General features: G+C 39.3%; 2 protein-coding genes across 2 annotated transcripts in view; both read right to left on the bottom strand.

Annotated features, from left to right (window-relative positions):
- Positions 1-11,297, bottom strand: part of LOC103481051 (vesicular glutamate transporter 1-like) — a 21,619-nt gene extending 10,322 nt beyond the window's left edge. The window contains exons 1-2 of the mRNA XM_008436297.2: positions 10,815-11,297; positions 963-1,215 (exon numbers count right to left, since the gene is read on the bottom strand). Of these exons, the coding sequence (XP_008434519.1) occupies positions 963-1,215; positions 10,815-10,876 (315 nt within the window). The 5' untranslated portion in view covers positions 10,877-11,297. The remainder of the gene's footprint in view (positions 1-962; positions 1,216-10,814) is intronic.
- Positions 11,298-17,314: 6,017 nt separating this feature from the next.
- LOC103481149 (sodium-dependent neutral amino acid transporter B(0)AT2-like) overlaps positions 17,315-20,810 on the bottom strand; it is a 10,216-nt gene continuing 6,720 nt past the window's right edge. Inside the window, exons 9-12 of the mRNA XM_017301732.1 lie at positions 20,482-20,641; positions 20,242-20,404; positions 19,712-19,927; positions 17,315-19,606 (exon numbers count right to left, since the gene is read on the bottom strand). Of these exons, the coding sequence (XP_017157221.1) occupies positions 19,538-19,606; positions 19,712-19,927; positions 20,242-20,404; positions 20,482-20,641 (608 nt within the window). The 3' untranslated portion in view covers positions 17,315-19,537. The remainder of the gene's footprint in view (positions 19,607-19,711; positions 19,928-20,241; positions 20,405-20,481; positions 20,642-20,810) is intronic.

The following is a 20,810-nucleotide window of genomic DNA, read 5'->3' as shown; positions in this document are numbered from 1 at the left end:
GACACAAACGCATCACGCTCACATTTACTGAGGGGACACAAACGCATCACGCTCACATTTACAGAGAGGACACAAACACATCACGCTCACATTTACCGAGGGGACACAAACGCATCACGCTCACATGAGCTGATCTTTCATCTTAAGGCTTCCCGCCATAAATAACCGTGTGATGAAGATGAAGATGAAGCTCTAGTTCTGGATCTCAGGTGAAAATCAGCAACAGAAATAAAGTAAAACATCTAAAGTGGCGCAACAGTGACACCTGCAGTCCGTTCAGCAGAACTGCATCTCTTTGTTGCATTTCTTTAATTTTGTGATCATTGTGTCTTTTGTTGTTTGTCTTCACTGGGTTCAAGACAAACAACAAAAGAACAAAATACCCACATTTTGTCCTTAAAATTTGGGTATTTTAAGGACAAAAATGAATGTGACAATATTCCTTCATTTTGATTTTAAAACTTATTCCATTGCCAGATTATTTAAAAACATTTTTCCCCACTGGTGAAATAATATGTCACTGGAAATGGAACCTTTTCATCAACATTAAGGGACTATTGATTTAAAATAAGTTTATTTATATTTCTGAAAAGTTAATTGTAAGTTACTTTTATTTTAAGGATATTAAGATATTTGCACCAGAAACTAGATCAAAAATACTTGGTAATATTTTGTGTTTTTGCAGTGTAGTACAGTTTTCAGGTTTTAGTTTTTTAATCCAAACTTGGCAACATGAAGTTGCTCTTGCTGAATTACAGCTGATATTTGTCGTTCTACTTACTACAAAAATGAGATGAAACCTGGTTTATAAGTAAGAATTAATTTTAGTTGTTTTTCCCTTTCTGTGAAAAAACTAATTAAACAGCTCCATTGCAGAGTTAAGATTGGGCCACAATAAACAAGCAAGAGGGCAGAGAATGGCCCTGAGGCCACCGGTTGGACACCGGTTCAACCTGACTCACCACGATGACCTCCTTGTTGTCCCTGAAGACGGTGTGGCTGTTGACCATGCTAACGATGGCCACGCCCAGGTTGCACCTGATGCCGAACGAGATGCAGAAGCCGATCCCGGACAGGATGGCGATGATGTAGCGGCGGGGCAGGCCGAAGCAGGTGCAGTCCACCACCGGCATCTCCTTCTCCTGCACCAGCTCCGGCCGGCCCTCCGCCGACAGCTCGATGGTTTCGCCATTTTCCTGCTTCTTCTCTAGCGCCCTGCAGCAACGAGACACGTTTCCTTCATACGCCAACAAAACGCAGAACTCCACATTTCAGCTGCAGGAAATTTATAGAATCAACTGTTAGAACAGCAGAATCCAGATTTTAATGTTCTGCTAACGCGCTAACAGCAGAGATCATTCTTAGCGGTTTTGCTAACCTTGAACATGCTTAGCGGACTTAGCTTCCCTAAATTCAGAGGAGAGCAGATTTCCAAAAACTACGCTCCAATAAAATAAGAACTATTTATTTTAACTCAGCTGAGAGTAAAAAGTAGAAATGACTCAGGAGTCAGAAAGTATTTGGTAGAAAGTCTGAGGAACTGATCGAATTATCAATCATTTAAAAATGGCATCATCAGACTGACCGAAATATAAAGTTAAGAGGAAATTTAGGTATTTTAACCAGAATAACAATAATTCATATAAGTAGCAAAAATAACAAAATGAGGCAAAAAAATATTTTTCCAAATCAGTTTCAATAAAAACTTCAGAGACTTGAACAGAGTCTGGTGGTTACAACATGTTTGGTTTCATTCAGTGGGAAGAAAATCCAGAAGTTTTACTCAAGAAAGAAAAAAATACTTCATAATGAAATTACTCAAGTAAAAGTAAAAAGTACAGCGTAGCAAAAAATACTCCGAAAAGGACTTTGTTTTTTTTTTTTATATGAAAAGTCACTTAAATAAATGTAACAGTAAATATAATTAGCTGACTCTGCCCAAATTATATTCTAAGGTGATAATTTACTCGGCTGTTTTCTAAACCTTCAGTTGAATAAAGTTGAATGTAACTATAGCAACAGTTAGCAAAAGATTCTCCATCTTCGATTTTATCAAACAGTAAAACAAACACCAGCCCAAATTTTACTAAAACTCCTGATTTTATAAGAAACTGAAAAAAAGACTACTTACCATTGTTGTGACTTTTTTACACTTATATGTTGTTCAGTATGATAAGTGACTGATTTACAATTATATGTTAAGCATAGATTACATGATTATTATTAATTGAATTGAACATGATTGTATATAATTACAAGGATGAAGTGAAATATATTTAAGTGCAAGACATGATTTATTTGAATAGAAGAAGTCTTTTATTTTGAAGAATGCTTAAGTGGTTCTGTTTTGTCACTATCTTGCTTTGTTGATATTTTGGTTGTCTTGGTTACGAACAGCTGTTGCCGTTATCAGCTGTCGCCGTTTTCTCTCTTCAATAAAGAACTAAACAGAAAGGTTCAGTCAAAGACATACGAGCCTCCGTTTTGTTTGAAGAAGCTTCACTCCGTAACAACCATATTAGTAGAATTTAACCAAAATAACTCAAGGAAGTTAAATTGTATTTGGAGTTAAACATTTAACATTAAGGCTCTTATTTTGAAGTGACTTTAGACCATTTATGCCGCACTTCCTTTTCCTCTCCTCTTTTTCTCTCTTTTAAAATAACTTCATAACAAACAAGAACAAAATAAGACCTGCACAGTTCAGAACAAGATATAAACATAAATAAAGTAGCTAACTGAGGAAGAAGGAAAAATAGGAATAAACATAAAAGAAAATGTTAATTTTGGGATTCATCTCAGAAATTTTCTACAAAAACCTTCGGAAATGTTTGAGTTTGAAAAGTGAAGAAAAAAACATGCTAGAAAAAAATCCCAGAAATTTTTAGTTTAGTCTCAGAAATACTTTTGGCAGTAATTTTGTTTTGGCAGAAATGTTTTATTTTTTTAATCTATAATGACTCCAACATGTCGCAGATGTAAATTATAATTCCAAAATGAAAACTGGAGCTTCTGATATAATCTGAGTTGAAGCTAGCACTTTAGCATTAGCTTCACTAAACACTCTGTTGGTGTAGCAACTTAACGTTAGCATTGCTAATGTTCATGACTAGTGCTTCAGGGTTAGCGTAGCTAGCGTTTTGTTAGCCGCGCCCACCACTGTCTTCCAGAGAATCTGATGTTTTCCCAGCATGCAGCGTTAATCTGCCGTCTGGACGCCAGGTGCTTTCTGTCAGGCTGAGTGGATATTCTGAGCCTCACACCAGCGTTTCTTTCTTACTTCTCCTGGAGGTGTTGATATGTTTTGGTTTTTGCTTTGCACACATTTATCTCCTGACAGAACCGGCTCTAAGCGCCAGAGAAGGTGTTGGTAACTGCAGAGTTTCTCCTCTTCCTCACGTTTCCTGAGAAGCTCTGACCTTTTTCTGCCTCCCGTCTGAAAAACATCAAATATGTATCCGAGGAGCCATAAATGAACCATGACATGTGAAGCACTGAGCAGAAACCTCTTCCAATATGAACGACAAACTGAGGCATGAAAACGATTTTACTTCCCATTTTTTGATTTTTTTAATGTTTCAGATCAACTAATTTTAACACCAGATACATCAGAAGCAAAAATCTGTTTAAAAATCATCATGTTATTTATAAAGTGGCCTGGCGGAGTGTGAAAAAGTAACCACGCCATAACACTGATAACTGGTTGTTCCACATTAAACATGCAGTATTAGTGATAATCTGTCTTTAGTTTTTATTGGACTGTCAGAGGAAATGATGTCCAAACATCAGGGACAAAATCGACACGTTGAAAGTGCTGAGGGGCCGCAAAAATATCTTAAAACCGAGTTTTTAAAGTTTATCAGCTCAATAACAAACTAAAGTAACATTTTATATTATTGGAGATACAAACATAAAAAGGTTTTATGTGACGTTTTGGGTGGGTTACCTTCTTATCTGGGCCGAATGTTTTGCCTCTCAGTAAAACTGGGTCGATGTTTGTGGTTCCAGTTACTAGACGAACGTAGAAACGTCATTAATAGACAGGAATCTGTATTTTCGGCCATTTTGTTGTCTCGTTTCCTCACCTGTAATCACCTCCCCAGCTTTAATCGCTCTCTGTTAGCCGCTCTTTGTCAGATCCTCCACTTGTTGCCTCCAGCTGGAGCCTTCAGGTTCCTGTTTTCATCTAGTTTTAGATTTTCCCCTGATCTCTAGTTTTCTTTTTAAAGATTTTTATGTTCTACTGACAACAGTGGCAGCCCCAAAAGGGGGAGCAGAGAGGGCCCCGGCCCCGGCCCCTACGTGAAAACTGTGACTCTCCCAAGAGAAACATGTTCTTGTCATAGAAAGGCATCATCTTCAATAAAGACAAATAAAGTAAAACCCAATACATAAATAAATGAATTAATAAAATGTCACCTTTTGTTTTTTTTAGCTTTGTCCCTTGAAAGTTTAAGATTTTCTTCGGTGCCTCTGGATCTCAGTTATTTCTCTTGGTTCTGTCTTTTTGTGTTCAAAAAATAAATTATTTTTATCAACTATATATGAATCATATTCTGTTTCATTTAATCAAAATTATCCACTTGATTTATTGTGAAGTCAAATAAATATATAAACTACATTGAATTATTTCTTTGTTAAATATTTTTGAGGCCTGCATTGTGTTTCACGCTCTAATGGCTGGAGGCGTCTGTCATGATGCTGGTTTTAGTTTTTCTGTCTGAAGACGCTGTAAAAACGAAATGTCACATCTTTTCAATCAACTCATAAAACATGGAGAAATAAAAGCCTCGCAATAATAAACCAGAGTTACTTTGAGCGTGCTTAAAGGTTGCAACAATCCTCAGCGGCGATGAAGTATTGATGATTCTCCATGTTAAATTATTAATAGGCTATCTCTGGCTCACTCAGTCTATTTTTGTCCGGGCGGGTCCCTCTTCCTCCTTCCTGCCTCCTCCTCATCTTCACTTGTCTTTACCTCCACAATCCACAGAGCATCTCTCTCTCCAACAATCACCACAAATATTCACCTTATTGTCAGAGTACTTCACATTTTTCTGCCTCTATCAAACAGGCCATCAGTTACTGTAAAACATTGTAGAGGAAAATAAAACGAGGTAATAATATTCTTATTAAATAAATAAATCTAACTTCTCTCTGTTCTCAGCTTGCCTGAGTCGGCGCGTTTCGTTTGAAGCATTAGTCTGAATCAATAATAAACGGAGCCATAAGCAAACTGCTGTTTTGCATAAAGTGCAGAACTTTTATAACACTTAGTAAATGAGCACATTTATGACTGAACTACATCATTTTATGCCTCATTTTATCAGTTTGTTACATGTTGGATTCATATTTAAAAATGACAAATCAGATTAAATCTGATTTCTAATTTTAATTGATTTGGGTTTTTCTCGCTTTCTTTTGTTATTATTACAAATGACAGGAAATATTTGTTTTTAAAAATGCTTTTATTTTAACCAACCCGTCTGGGAGTCTACCTGAATTCAAAAACACTTTTTAAAACAGTTTTTATTAAAAATAAAAACTGTTTTAAAAAACATTTTAACTGTTTTGGACACCACTTAAGCAATGGTTACTAGATAATCACAATTCTATTCATATTTTGAATTTATAATTTTTAAATGAACAGTTTTTACTTCTTTTTTTTTGTATTATCATTGAGATTTATTTTTATTTGGGGTTTTTATAATCACTTTTAACTGTAAATGACTCTAATTTTACCTCTACAGTAAATCTGTCTAATCATTGATGACTTATGTTGTCATGGTGATCATGTTAATTTTTTCTCACCTCTTTCATCAACCTGGTAGGAAACTGCAGATGAAAATTAGCCTCTGGCAAAACCTGACATGTTTATGTGATGTATTCATGTTTGGAAAGATAAACAAATCAAATCAAATTAAAACAAAATGGCGGATCGCTTCGGCGGCTGAAATCGCTCTGAGACAAGGAAGTAAAAAGAAATTCAGATTTTCCAAAGATTATAAAACAGAAAATTTAGTTAATCAATAAAATCACGTTTATCACACTGCACATAAATCGCCAATAAAATCTTCGCAGTTTGAGAGAACAGACCTTCAATGTATTTGGATATTTTCTCCTAGGCGCCATATTTGTTAGCATGAAGCTAACCTGCGGTGACTGTTCATCGCTGACCTTTCAGGAAAATCCGCTGTAATCCCTGAAAGCCACCTGACCTTCTGCTGGATGTCACACCTGAAGAACGGAGCTGCGCAGTTCTGCTGTTCAGACCATAGACATAATATAAGAGTAGACCCCGCATTGGCTGCTCCGCTGCAGGAAATAAGGCGGCCATCTTGGAGAGGTCGTCCTTCCTACTTTGCTCAATCAAACAGCAGAAGATGCCTCAGCACTGAGGATATTGTTGTTCTGATCGATGGATTATTGATGTGAGGCTCCACAGACAACATTTCACAAGTAAGATGGACATATTATTGTGTATATATTGTGATTAKAATATTACTTTACTGTATTTATGTCCACCAGCGAGATACCAGCTAATATTAGCTACAGTGCTTGGTGTAATACGGGTTCAGCCGCTATGAAGGATAACTGAGATTCTGTAAATCTAAAGAAATTAATTATTCTCTAACATTGACTTAGATTATCTGACACAAGAGCCTATATTAGAAATGAAACAATATAACATATTATAAAACTTATGTGTTATAACATTCACCAGCAAAGTTTACACAGGTAGTAAAGACTATTATTTATATGTAATTCTCTCACTAGTAAGATACATCCCAGATCTTCCGTTTTTGTTTTGAAGGTTTCATAAAGACACGATGTGAGGAAGAAGAGGGAGAATCTATAAAGAGAGACGGATTCACTGCAGGATGGATCACATCGGATTTTGGACTCAATCTCAGCTGCTGAATCTCTGAAGATAGAACTCATCGGCTGAAAAACATAAATGTATGTTTATAAATGTAACTTTAATAGATGTCTGAATATGGTCTCCAGTAACAAAAAAGCGTGTTATGATCGATTAAATGCGCTGATACGTCATTGTGCTGCTAAACACATAACGCTGAGTGTAGTGGTGGACCGCTCCAAGATGGCCGCCATAAATCTCGTCAGCGACAATAGGAGAGAGCGGAGCGGTCCATGAGGCGTCTATCCTTATGTTATGTCTATGGTTCAGACCCGAACCCGAACCAGAACCGAGAATCAGGGTCAGAGTCGATGACGCTAAAGACAGCAGAACCACTTCCGGTGCAGGTTGGTTCAAACATCCGGAGGTACCAGAGCAGCATCGCTATTTCTACATGTTTTACTCAAATAATGTCAAATTTATCCGTCCAATAAATTACTCAAGAGTAAAAAAGTATTTGGTAAAAACTCAAACATTTAGTAGGTTTAACTGATCAAAAATTAATTTAATATTTAAAAATTACGTCATCAAACAGACCAAAATATAAAGTTATGTGGAAATTTGAGTATTTTAAGGACAAAAATGAAAACAATCGATACAAACTAAGAAAATGAGGCAAAAGAAACTTTTTTACAAATCAGTTTCTTTCAAAATAAAACTCCTGAAACTTTAACAGAAGCTGCAGGTGTGTGTGTGTGTGTGTGTGTGTGTGTGTGTGTGTGTGTGTGTGTGTGTGTGTGTGTGTGTGTGTGTGTGTGTCTGGTGATTCTTTAGTTAAAACAAGACAAATATTCATTCAGTGAAGTTTTTCACAGTTAGAATCCAGAAATTTTACTCCAGTAAAAGTAATTATTACTTTTAACTGTTAAATCATTTATTACTTCATAATTAAATTACTTGAGTAAAAGTAAAAAGTACTTTTTACTTATTCCTAAAAGTTTTTTTTTTCCAAACGTCGCTCATGTATAAATGTAACTAGTTACTAAACTGACTGAGTTGGATGATCAGGTTTGAATCATTGACGCCTGGAGGGATTTGGTCCAAACCAGGAAGTCCCAACTGGACCGCGTGACCAGCAGCCTCCCACGCGCGTTACGCGGCGCACCTGGGCGCACGTGCGCCGGGCGGAAGTGACGGCTTACAGCCTGCTGCCTTTAATGGAGAGGACTAATCCCGGTAGTTGGGCGTCCTGCGGAGGGAGGGGCCGCCGGGAGAGGCAGAGATCGGCCCAGGTGGACATCCTGCGGGGATTTACGCAGGACGACAGCTTGGAGAGGAGAAGCTATTTCTGGAGAGGATTTAAGAGTTGAGACGCTGCATCAAATCCCAGGAGGGAGAAAGGAGAGTCCATCGATAACCTCCATGCTCTCAGATTCCTGAAAACGCTCCCCTTCACCCCTACACTGTAAAAAGTGACCGCGGAGTTTACATTAAAACCATGTAGGATCACAGCAGAAAACTATCAAAATGTGAATGTTTTGGGAGGAAATGAGAAAACATAAAATTACAAAACGTTCTTTAGTTATTCTGAAGTCTGGCATATATTTTTATTTTTTATCTTTATGTCTCCCTCTCTTTACCAATACACAAATATCAGTGGCCCTAGATAATCAAATTACAGATGAACAAAAACAGTAACTGCAAAAAACTCAAATAAGACACGTCTGTTTGTAATGTTTGTTTTGTATGCACCAGTTGGTGTATAAATTTACAATTTATTAAAGAAAATAAAAAATAAAACACTTTGTGCCCCCAAAATAGATGAATATTTGAATGAATGAATGAATATTTTAACAAACAAGATGTTTATGTTGTTTTCACAGAAACAATATGTGAAAATAATCTAATGATGGTAAAAAAAATAATAAAATAAAACAGGAAAATATTGTAATATTGTAACAAAACACTTCTGTTCATGTTTCATTCAAATATCAGAAAAACTTTAAAATACTAAACATTCATGTGTTGTAGTTTTTACACAAAATTAAAACTTATTTCTGTAGATTTATCAGATGATTGATGTCATTCAGCTGTGACTTCAATTTATCTTACATATTTTTTAGTGCCGTTAAAACGTCTATAATTTTCACAGGAAGCAACATTTTTTACAGTGTTGAGGTTTTTACACAGAAGTCCTTTTAGCCTTTGTAATAGAAAATTTCGTTTTCAGTCTTATTTCATTCCTGAAGGAACTGATGATACTTTTTACCATTTATTTACTGATAATATCTGCTTTGTTTTTGTATTTCTGCAAGATGTGTTTGTCCATTAAATAAGTTTTGCAAATAATGTTAAGATGTTTCTACAGCTGTGATAGCAGAAGAGACCTGAAGACGTCTTGGGTAAAATGCTTGATCTAATGATTGTCTTAAAGGACTGATGTGTGGAATGTAGTTTGTACCCTGTTTGAGCTGAACCCATGAACTGACAAAGAAGTGTTAGAAGTTCCTCCTGAAATCCTTATCAACTGTCTTTCCTGCCATAAAATCATCTCCTCCAAGAGGTGAGAGATAGTTCATGAGGCGGGGGTCAGGGTGTCTCTGTGGCCATCTGGCAGTAGAGATAACATCAGACTTTGGGAGGGTCTTTGTCTTGCTGTGACTATATAACGATGTGATGTGTGTTGCTCAGGGCTCTTCTACTGACTGCGCTCAGTGAGAAGGGTCTTCGAACGCTTTTGCCTTCGAATAAAGAAACTTAAAGACAAAGATTAATCTTTCTCTTATTATTGAAACAGATTCTCATTCCTTGATAATGAAATTTCCATAACACCTTTTATGACTCAGTGTCAGATTTCTGCTGCCGTTGGTCATAATCTGTCATTTAATCTGCTAATCTGCAGCACAATCCCTGAAGTTTATGCATTAATTCAAACTTTTAACTGAAATATAATTAATTTGTGATAAACCTGCAGTTTGTGTTTCAGCAGCCGCTGCAGCATAAAGCAGCAGAAATTGATCCAAAAATCGATCCGACGTTTCATCTTTCCCTGAAAGGACATTTCTGCCTGCGATGAAACCAGATTCTGTTCCTGGATCCCAGGAAGAGGCGGCGGATCATTTTACTCCAACCTGCAGATTGGAGCTTCAGTTTGACCAGAACCAGAAGGTTCTGGTCCATTCACTGCAGATGTGCCAGATAATCCAGGCCTGAGGACATCCTGATCTACGCTGCTCTTATCGGCCAGACGGGCCGGCCAGAGGCATAAGCACAGTTTGAGAGATTGAATTCAGTCAGACGAGCACAAGTTTGACCAAACGTGACAAATTAAAGGTAATAATTACAAACCTGAGGTGGGAAAATCATGAAACATTACACTGAAAAAAGAGAACGGCGCTCCAAGCTAAAAAAAATAATTTTACATGTCAAACTTCATTTACGTTTCTTTAACGTGACAACTTAATAAACGTAAGATATTTACTAGGATAACCTTCATTTGATTATTTGCAACAAATCAAGTTGGATCTCCTGCCTTCTTTTTGTTTTAACGGTTACAAAACACGAACATGCATCAAAGCAGCTAAAATGTATCAATACCAGAACAGGAAAGTATTAATAAATCTAAAATATGGAAATTAAATATAAAAAATATTTTAAAAATAAACTTAAAGTAGGAAGTTAGTCACTCTGGCTAAATCTGTCATATTTACACGATGAATTAATGTTGATTAATATTCATAGTTACCTTTATGAAAATAACCAAATGCTCTAAATTGCCTCTTTAACTCAGTTACTTGTTTAACAGAAATGTAAAATCCTGTAAAGGAGAACTAGGCGCCCCCAGGTAATACTCCGCCCAGGGCCGCCGCCACATCGGACCGGCCCTGCGGCGGATCGCGATAACTCTGGTTTTCACCTTATGGATCAGTTTTAGGCATTCAGAGGATCCACCTACCCGTAAATCTTCCCCAGAGTCTTCGCTGCCACAGCTTTGAACCTGTCCGGTCGGATCTCCATCCTCACGGTCCGGTCCGGTCCGGTTCCGAGCGCACAGCTGTCTCCTCTGCTTCCTTTAAAAAATCCGCTTTTATTCACCTGATCATCAGATTCCTTCAAGTTCCCAAATCTGAGGCAGCTGTCCCGGGATTTTCTGGTTTCTAATAATCATAAATACATTTCCAGCCGAACTTTTGCTTCCGGATCCACACGAACTTGTTTTAATGAGGTTTGGGTCCGCGGCGGTTCCCTTGCAGGGAACTTTGGGGAGGATTCATGGCCAGGCGGCGTCTGTGGCCGCGGTGCTGAAGCAGATTACAGCTGCCTGCCTGCGCTAATCTCCAGCAGTGAGTAGTGGAGGAGAGCATGTCACTTCCTCCTCCCGGCGCTCCGGCTTTTTTCAGCCCAGCGGGCTATTCTGGGCGCGCAGCGGCCGTGAATGGAGGGAGTGAACCCGGACCGGGGCACGCAGGACTCACCGGGCGGGAACCGCCTGCGGGACGCTTCCCGGTTTGATGCTCCCCGGAAGGTTTGATGCTCTCCGGAAGGTTTGCGCTTCTTATGCGTCCAATAATCAACTTTAAACTGCGTTAAAACGCATGGTGTGAAGTGTTTACTACAACTTTATTATTTATATAAATTACAAATGGGCAGAGTTGGGTAGTAACTATATTTACTTGAGTAACTTTTTTGAATTACTTTTAGGAGTATTTTACGTTGTACTTTTCACTTTTACGTGAGTAATTTTATTCGTTAAATGTTAAAGGTTTTCGTTTTAATGATTATCTTCTTAAAAGGCCAGTGTCCTGCGTTTTCCAGACACATGGTGTCATTTTGTAGCACAGCCAGGAAAATATGTTACCTTCAGTTGTTATAAAAATGATAAAAATATCAAATTTGACCTGATTTATTAATTGGGCCTCTGTCTCTTTAAGAACTTCTGCTCTTCCTGAAGCTCCGCCTCCAGGAAGTCGTCCCAACATGGCTCCTCTATTAACCCTTTAACGTTTTTACCAGCGCTGCTCTGAGCAGCAGCTGTTTGCTAATTTCTGCTGGCTAGTCTGAAGGAGCAGAGTGGGGGAGGAGCTGCACCTTGGAGGCGGGGCTAGGTCCTCCCAGGCGTTTTGCTCAGCTGAGTGGTTGCCATGGAGACTGAAGGATTTGTCAAACATGAAGGAATCAAAGCAACACTGCAGGTTTGTTTCTGATGAGGGAAAAACATGAAAACATGATGGGAAGATAAAAAAGTGGATTTTTAAAAATAAACTGTAAATAGTTCCAGCTCCTCTGGTCCAAAAACGGTTTGGTTAACTGGTTTCTCCCCAGTTTGGATCAAGTCATCAACTATTTAAACCAAAGTATCAAAATGATTTCTGACTTTTAGCAATCTGATAAAAAAGAGATTTATTTAAAATATTTGTTCAAACAGCTAAAAAATCCAGGATTCTGGAAATCGGTTTCCCTTTAAGGCCCGTTGGTCTGAACCTGCAGCTTCGTGGCCACAGGTGGTTGAATCTGAGAGAAAATGACCTTTAGTGGCTCCAGAATGAACAGAAACAACATTAAACTTCAGGCTCAGCTGATCTGGGGCTTTGATCTGATTTATCCGTTTTATTTCCTGGAACGAAGTCATGAGAGACTGGATTCCCAGACTGACGGAAAACAATGAAACCAAACCAACGATTCCGAGTCTGAGGCTTTTATTTCCTACTGAGCAGGAAGCTGCTGATTTTACTTAAACTGGCAAAACTTCTCACATTGGAGCTGGTGGTGAGGGGTCAGAGGTCACCGGGGTCGTGGTTCATAGAGCTAGGGATAGACGGAGAATAAACTAGAAAGCACAGCCATATGGAGCTAAATCAGGGCCATAAAGTTTGTTCAAAAGTGAAAAAATTACAACCAAAAAAAACTTGAAACTAAAACAAAATTGAGACAAAAAAATTAGAATAAAAATTGTGACACAAACATAATTAAGGAAATGAAAAAAAAAGTAAAGTGAAAAACTAAAGAAGAAAATTAAAATTGAAAAAGATTTCAAGCAAAAAAATAATTTGAAACTTAAAAAAAAAGTTTAAAACTGAAATAGGAAGTTCAAAACTACTTTTCAGATTCAAGTTTTTCAGTTTCAGATCTTTTTTTTAGATACTTTTTTTTAACTTTGAACAAACCGTATGGCCCTTTTGGAGCTCCATACAGCGACCTGTGCAGCCTGCGCTTCAGATGCAGCTCTTCTCCAGATCCTGAGCCGATATGGTTCTCAGGGAGCGCGAGGAGAGGAAGAGCGGCGGGAACGGCATGGAGGCCAGAGGCGGCGACAGGCCGGGCGCCACGGAGATGATGGACGGCGTCTCCGCCAGCGAGCCGTAGCCCGATTTCTGCAAACTCATGGAGGACGAGTCGGCAGCAGGGCCGTGGAAAAACCTGGGAGCGTCCAGGGCGTCTGCGGTGCCCTCTGCAGGCGGGAGGTCAGAAAATCAGATGAAAGTTTAAGACAATAGTCTTAATAATGACAGACAAACTTTCCATTAATACAACATAAAAATCATAATAATACCACAAGAAAACTTGCAATAATGAGCAAATAAAGTTCAACAAGAATAAAGTAATAACACAACAAAAAGTCACATAACAGAATAAAGTTGTAATAATTTGAGAATGAGGTCAGAAAATTACCAGAACAAAGTTTAAATGATGTGTGGAAAAAGTTACAAAGATATCAGAATGAAGTCATAATACAAAAATAAATTAATTATAACAAAGACTTTCTGTGAGAACAAAGTTCTAATAATGCGAGAATAAAATCGTACAAAAATAAAGTAAAAAAAACATTTATGATAAAAGTCAGAATAATGTACAAATAAAGTACAAATTTATTCCCATCATTTTAATCCCATAATTTAATCTTTTTCTGAGCCCGGCCCTGTAACGCTCCGTCATATTTTAGAAAAATTAAAAATGTTAATTTTTCTAAACTTGTGTGGACCGGGGCCCAAACCTGCCTCCTGCCCCGGGCCCCAGATCCTCCTGACCGACCCTGGACGGGATGACTCGGCTCTGATTGGAGGAACTTTCAATGCAAAGTGAGAGAAGCAGGAGAGTTTTGGTCGGGCGCGTGGCGGGCAGACCTGGGTCTTCCTGCAGCTGCGTGTGCAGGTACTGCTGTTTGGTGTAGAAGTTGTTGTAGATGCAGTAAACCGCAGCCATCAGAGCGACAGTCCCGACTGACGCGGCGATGAAAAGGAAAATCTTGGCGTTGTCTTTGTCTACGTGAGCGTCTGGATCAGAACCAGCAGGAAAACGTTACAGCTGCAGTAACTTTTATTAAAATCGTTTTCATCATGACGGTTTGGAATGAGACAAAAAACAAGCTCCTCTTCTTTTTCAATTACTGACTATAAACAACCAATCAGAGCCAGGAGGCGGGGCTTAGCGCTGTCAATCATCCTCCAACTCTCTGAGACGCTACAGCTTGTTGTAAATGCTAATGCTAGTTAGCATAGCCACCGATTACATTTTTTCTGTAAGTTGCTTCTCTGCCATTAGCGCATACAGCAGCTGGTAGATGAGGATGATTGGCAGCGCTAAGCTCCTCCTCCTGGCTCTGATTGGTTGTTTTTGGTGAATTTCTGTCTCACAACAAACTGCCAACATGGAGACATTTGATTTATAAGAGTTACTGCAGCTTTAAATCCACTGGAGCCAAAGTCCGGGAACTTACACGTCCTCTTGGCGTTGAGACGAGCTGCGTCGTCCTGGACCAGGAGGTCCCGGAGGTGAGGAGGAGGAGGAGGAAGAGCCGGGCTCATCTTCCTCTCAGGCTGCAGGGTGACCTGAGAGCTGCTGGGCGGAAACATCAGCAGGAGGCACAGAGCGGCAAGGCCTCCCATGGCGACCAGCTGAAACACAAACAAACTCCTCCGTGTTCCTCAGCCTTAAAGGGCCGGTACCGTGTCTTCCAGCCACATGGGGCCACTTTACTGCAGAACTAAGGTGTTGTGTTACTTTCAGTATTTATAAAAAAAACTATATATATCAAATATGATTTAGAAAAATGTTGAGCTGAATAATAAAACAAAAGTGAAGCATTTTGTCTGCGTGTTCAGTAATAATGCAGTAAACTGGATTCCACACCTTTGGACCAGGAACTGATCAGAATGGGGCACAAAAAGTTTTGTATATCAAATATGAATTAAAATAACATTTGTCTTTGTAATTTATCGTCTTCAAATTGGGCCTCTGTCTCTTTAAGAAGCTCCTGCTCCTTCTGAAGCTCCGCCTCCAGGAAGTCGTCCTAACATGGCTCCTCTTTTAACCCTTTAACGTTTTTACCAGCGCTGCTCTGAGCAGCAGCTCCTATAATGAGCTGTTTGCTAATTGCTGCTGGCTAGTCTGAAGGAGCTGAATGGGGGAGGAGCTGCGCCTTGGAGGCGGGGCTAGGTCCACCCAGGCATTAAGCAGCTGAATGGTTGCCATGGAGATGAAAGGATCTCTAACATTAAACACTCCATGTTTGCTTTGATGAGGGAAAAACATGAAAACATGATGGAAAGATTGAAATAAAGTCGATTTTAAATTATACCGCCCCTTTAATGTTTTTTATGAGCTCTTAATGAAAATGTTTTAACTGTTTCTCATCTTTCTTTCACACTAAGACTGAAACTGAAGCCCAGATTTTCTTCCCCTTTCAAACGTTCAGATCTCTAAAGAAAAGCCGGACGTGATTAAAAATGAGTTTTTACCTGAGTTTTAGGAACCGAGGCGCTGCTTTCCTCTGGCTGCTGTTGTTCTCTCTGCCTTTCCGGCTGAATGGAGTGAGACTGGATCCAAGACGACTCAAATCCCCAAAGACGTCGTTGTTTCTTCAGGGAATCCCGCAGAAAAGCAGCTTCATGTCACGGAGACGGAGATTATTAAACGCTGATCTGCAGCACTTTGAACCAGATAAAACATAAAGAGGAAAGAACGAAACAATAAAGGATCTTTGTATGAATGTGAAGGGGAGTTTAGTCTTTAAAAAGGTGAAATAAATAGTGACATCATTTAATTTGAATAAAGACGATCTTTGTTTTACTTCTTCTGGTTTTAAATGAGTTTAAACCTGAGACTGAGGCAGTTAATATAGAAATCAGTTAAATGGAAAATGGACCGTAAGTTCAGCTTTCAGTTTGTAGAAATAAAAACTGCATCTGAAACCGGAACAGATTTAAAAATAAGTTTTTATACCAGAACAGCTTGTTTTTGAAGGCTGCAGCTCCCCCTTGTGGTGAGTGATGAGTACAGCAACTCAAAACGGCATTATTTTCTGTGCTTTATTTTCCAAGAAAATATTTAATATTAAAATGTTTTATAAAATCAGTAATCATTTATATATGTGTGCGTAATATTCAAATGTTTTACCTTTTAAGTGTTTTTGTGGTTTTTCTTTAAATTTCAACCAGAATATTCAAATATTTACTAAATGTAAACGTTTCAATATGAACCGATTGCTAAATTAGTCATAATGTATATTTGTGGTTTCTTTCTCTCCATCTGTTGGCTTAAATACGTTAAACTGTTTAAAAACTAGTAGATAAATATTAAAATAAAACAGAAACTAAATGAATCTACATTGTTTCACCTTCTGAACTGAAACGCAGAAACAATTTTACTTCTTTTCTCTTTCCTGACGTCAACAGAGCCGAGCGTTTCAACATTTCCTCCCCGGTCAGTCAGCTTCACGTTTCAGACCAGCCTGGTCCCCAAACGTCAGGAAAAACAAGACTTTCCGACAGAGATTCATTTCCTGACCTTTGACCTCAGAGTTTCTTTCCCAGGCAGAAAAAGGAGCAGATTTCACACAGCAGGGAGCCGAAACGTTTCATCAACCCCACGATCCTGCAGAAAGCAAAACGTCGCCGAAACTCGGATTGAAGACAGAAAAGGACAAAATACCAACCAAAAACCCAGAAACGTTTAGAATAATCTGAAAAATAATTAATCCCAGAATTTGTTGTTTGAAAATCCTGGTCTGAGCTCTAAAAGTCAGAAATTTACTAGAAAAACTAAAACTTTGAAATTAAATGTTCATCAACAAAACGAGGATATTTTCTGAGCAACAAGTTAAAAACTGGCAAGAAAAAACTTTCAGATTCACGTCAGACGTGCCAGAAGATCTTTGAGCTTGAAATTTGTAAAATATAGATCAAAAATAATAAAAATAAAAATGAAAGGATATTTTTAAATTAATCTCAGGCATTTTAAGCTTGTGGAAAATTGAGTTTTAAAAAAATCCAGTCAGAAATTTTCAAGTTTTTTCTGCTTAACTGGAACCAAAGAAATGCAAAAAGTTTTTCCTTCCAGCTGCAGGTTAGTTTCTGACTTCCTCACAGATCATTTCAGTCAAATCAGTAAAAAGGAAGAAATTAAATATTCAGCTTGAAAACTGAAACCAGGAAGAAAATAGAATCTGACAGGAACAAAAAGATTTTGCTGCAGAAGTTTTATTATGACAAATACAGAAAATTTGTTTTTACATTTGTAAAACATTAAATACCAGAAAGATTTCAACATTTTGTTTCGTCTTATTTATGTTGAAGGCACTTAAAATGCAGCTTTTTATGTTCATGTGACTCAAGTTTAAAACATTAAGAGTGAAAAATAACGGAATAAAAACTAAAAATCACAAAAAGCAGAAGACAAACTAAAAATATCTACAAGCTCATTTAATTTAGCTTCAGTTTCTGCTTTTTACATATTTACACTGCAGACGAGGCTCAAACGACTGATTCAGTCAGCAGAACCACCATGAGGCTGAAACCCAAACCAGACCCAACACTTTGTCTGGACCCGGACAGAACCTGGAACCAAAGAGCAGGAAGCACCGATTTACTAATCTGAGCCAATACCAATAACCGATATCTATCTGGGAGATTAATAATTATTAGAACCGCAATAAATGTTGGAGTCTCACCTGCTCATTCAGGTGTTTTTTCTTTGTGAAAAGTAAAAGATGTATTAGTGAAATAGTGAAGTTGGAAACAGGGTTCTGACCGTTGCTGAGCGGGCGGATCGGTCAGCAGACTGACAGCAGAGGTCTGGTTTCCAGACGGTAGTGGAGGTAGATGAGATCAGAAAACATCAGCTTCACACGCAGGTTTCAGCCAAACGGCGAATGTTTTGGAAATGGAGGCTGATATGTAAATATTTTTAGGGCTTCATGACGTATCGGTATCGGTATCGGCTTTAAGGAGTACATTCTGTTAATGACATAGATTAACACATTACAATTTTAACACAATTGCATTTTTTTCTTTTAGAGCCTTCGTATTCACGCGTAACGTCACTTTACAGTGTCAAAAGTACCGATATAAATGATATCGGTTATCGGATACAAGAACAGGATTAATATCAGTATCAGCCTAAATATTTGATCATCTTTCCTCTGGACCAGAACCGCCGACACCATTTCAGTCGAACCTTCTGTTTCTGTCAGCAACAGAATAAACATCGAAACAAATAAACATCGGAAGCTCCGGTTTTACTCATCGGACCGATTACGTGATGATACCGATGTTCACGCCGATATATCGTGAAAACAAACATTTCTCGTTAACAGTGTTTGTAAACATTTACGGCGCCGTAAACATCCAGGTCTGAAAACGACAAACTGAAGATTCAGATCAAATGTTTGGCAGACGAGCTGCAGAAACCGAAACGCGGACGGCAGCTCGGTTCATGAGGTCAGTCTGAAAGGTCAAGAGGTCGCGGACGTGCAGCCGCGTCGCTTCTGAACCATCAGTTTGTAAAACATGTGCAGGAACGGATCATGACGGGTTGGGTCAGCAGCGTTTCAGTTCCTCAAATATCAACTTTTTAAGACATTCCTGTTGGAAAAATAATTTAATAAATCCATAAATTTATGGATTTAATTTGACTTTGTGAAAATAAATAGGGGAAAAGGTTTTAAATATTTAAAAATTAAACTTTTTGCTCCAGAAATGGTGAATTAAAGTTGTTATGGCAGAATTTTGGCCATTTCTGCGACATTAGGGCCGAAAAATGAGAAAAAAGTCACAATATTATCTAAATAAAGTCGTAATATTACGAGAATAAACTCATGAAAAAAGTCGTAAAATGCAGAAAGACAAGAAAAAAAGATAAAAACCAGAATAAAAATCGCAACAATGTGAGAAAAAAGTGTAAGACAAAAGTTACAATGTCGTAAAATCAAAACACGAGAAACAAGTTGTAATAATAAAGTTGTAATAACTACATTATAGTCATATTATTACCAGAAGTTGTAATAATGAGTGAAAAAGAGAAATATCACAGAATAGTCACGACAAAGTTATTTGCGAAAAAAAGTTATAATACTAGAAAGTTGTAATGAAATGAAAAACGTAAGAAAAACGTAACGATTGGAGAAAACGTCGGAATGATGCGATAAAAGCGGAATGAAGTGATTCCAGGATAAATCCGACACAGGAACGCTGAGCATCTGAGGAATTTATATTCTGGAACGAAGGTTTTACAGAGAAAACCAGCCTGGAATATTCAACCGGATGAGATTCAAATAGAGCTCAAATATCTGAAAAACAACTTTTCTCGTAATTTTACGACTTTTCTTCTGGTAATATTATGATTTTATCATTGTAATTAAAAATAATCTCTTAGTCCGGCCCTAATCCTGCGTCGTGCGTTTCTCTAAGACTCAGACGGTATGAAGCCGTTCCGGTGATCCAGGTCGGTCCGATCCGGGTTGGTCCGATCCGGGTTGGTCCGATCCGGGTCGGTCCGGTCCGGGTCGGTCCGGTCCGGGTCGGTCCGGTCCGGGTCGGTCCGGTCCGGGTCGGTCCGATCCGGGTCGGTCCGGTCCGGGTCGGTCCGATCCGGGTCGGTCATGTCCGTCATGGGCGTTTCGTCAAAGTTAACGATGCGGTAGAGACCCGCCTCCAGGTGCCTGCTGGTCGGCCGCCTGCGGTCCTGCAGAACCGAGTAGATGAACCCGACCGGGACGGGCAGCATGGCGAAGACGATCAGCAGAGCCAGAACCGCCAGAGCCCAGCCGGGGTACGTCAGCCGGACCTCCGACGCCTGGAAAGCAAAACATCCATCAGACGGAAAATGATTCAAGTTTTAAAGCTTCAGGCTTCATGTTTTCCTCCGTTGCAACAACAAACTTCAACATTTCAGCAGCTTCGCTTATGATGCTAATAAAATCTGAAAAGTGCGGTGTGCACTTGTGTTCAGATTATAACGTACAGAAACAACTTTGACTTTGTTGATTCACAAATGGAAAGAAAGGAAAAGAAATAAAGCGTGTAACTGAGATTGTTCTGGTTTCTGATTATTGGTGATTATTGGTGATTTTAATGAGCCCCTGAAGGCGGTTCTGACCCGCTGCGTACCGTTTCCTGGTTCCAGCTCATGTACGTCGGCGCCTCCATGAACATGCGGACGGTGGTGGCGGCCAGCAGCCCCAGCATGGCCAGCAGGCACACGTACTTCCACAGGTACTTGTAGACGGCCGACGGCCTCCAGCCCAGCATGGCCTCCATGTCGTCCAGGAACCTGGAGGGAGACCAGAGACCGGCGATGGCGGCGTCAGCGCCAGCGCCATCAGCGCGGCGCGGCGGCGGAGGCCTCACCTGTCGGCGCCGTAGAGCCACGACACGCTGAAGGTCTCGAACACGACGACGATGATGAGCGGCAGCGTGGCGGAGTAATCGTCGAACATCGTCACAAAGTAGTTCCCGCAGCGCTGCGTGAAGAGCAGGCCGATCAGGAAGCCCGCCACGCAGCTGGCCACTGGAACCAAGATGGACGCCGGTTAGGGACAGAGGTCAGAAGGTCAACCGGGCAGGATGACGCTGACGGTACAGAAACTTCACACAGGAAACACCAAACATTTAAACATCCCAGTTTGGAGAAAAAACTATAAAAATACTGGAGATGAACTGGAGATTCACCAGTAAGG

This window comes from Poecilia reticulata, linkage group LG19 (genome assembly GCF_000633615.1).
Source record: "Poecilia reticulata strain Guanapo linkage group LG19, Guppy_female_1.0+MT, whole genome shotgun sequence".
NCBI lineage: Eukaryota > Metazoa > Chordata > Actinopteri > Cyprinodontiformes > Poeciliidae > Poecilia > Poecilia reticulata.
The sequence above is the reverse complement of the archived record's forward strand: the minus strand, read 5'-3'. Positions and strand labels throughout refer to the sequence as shown.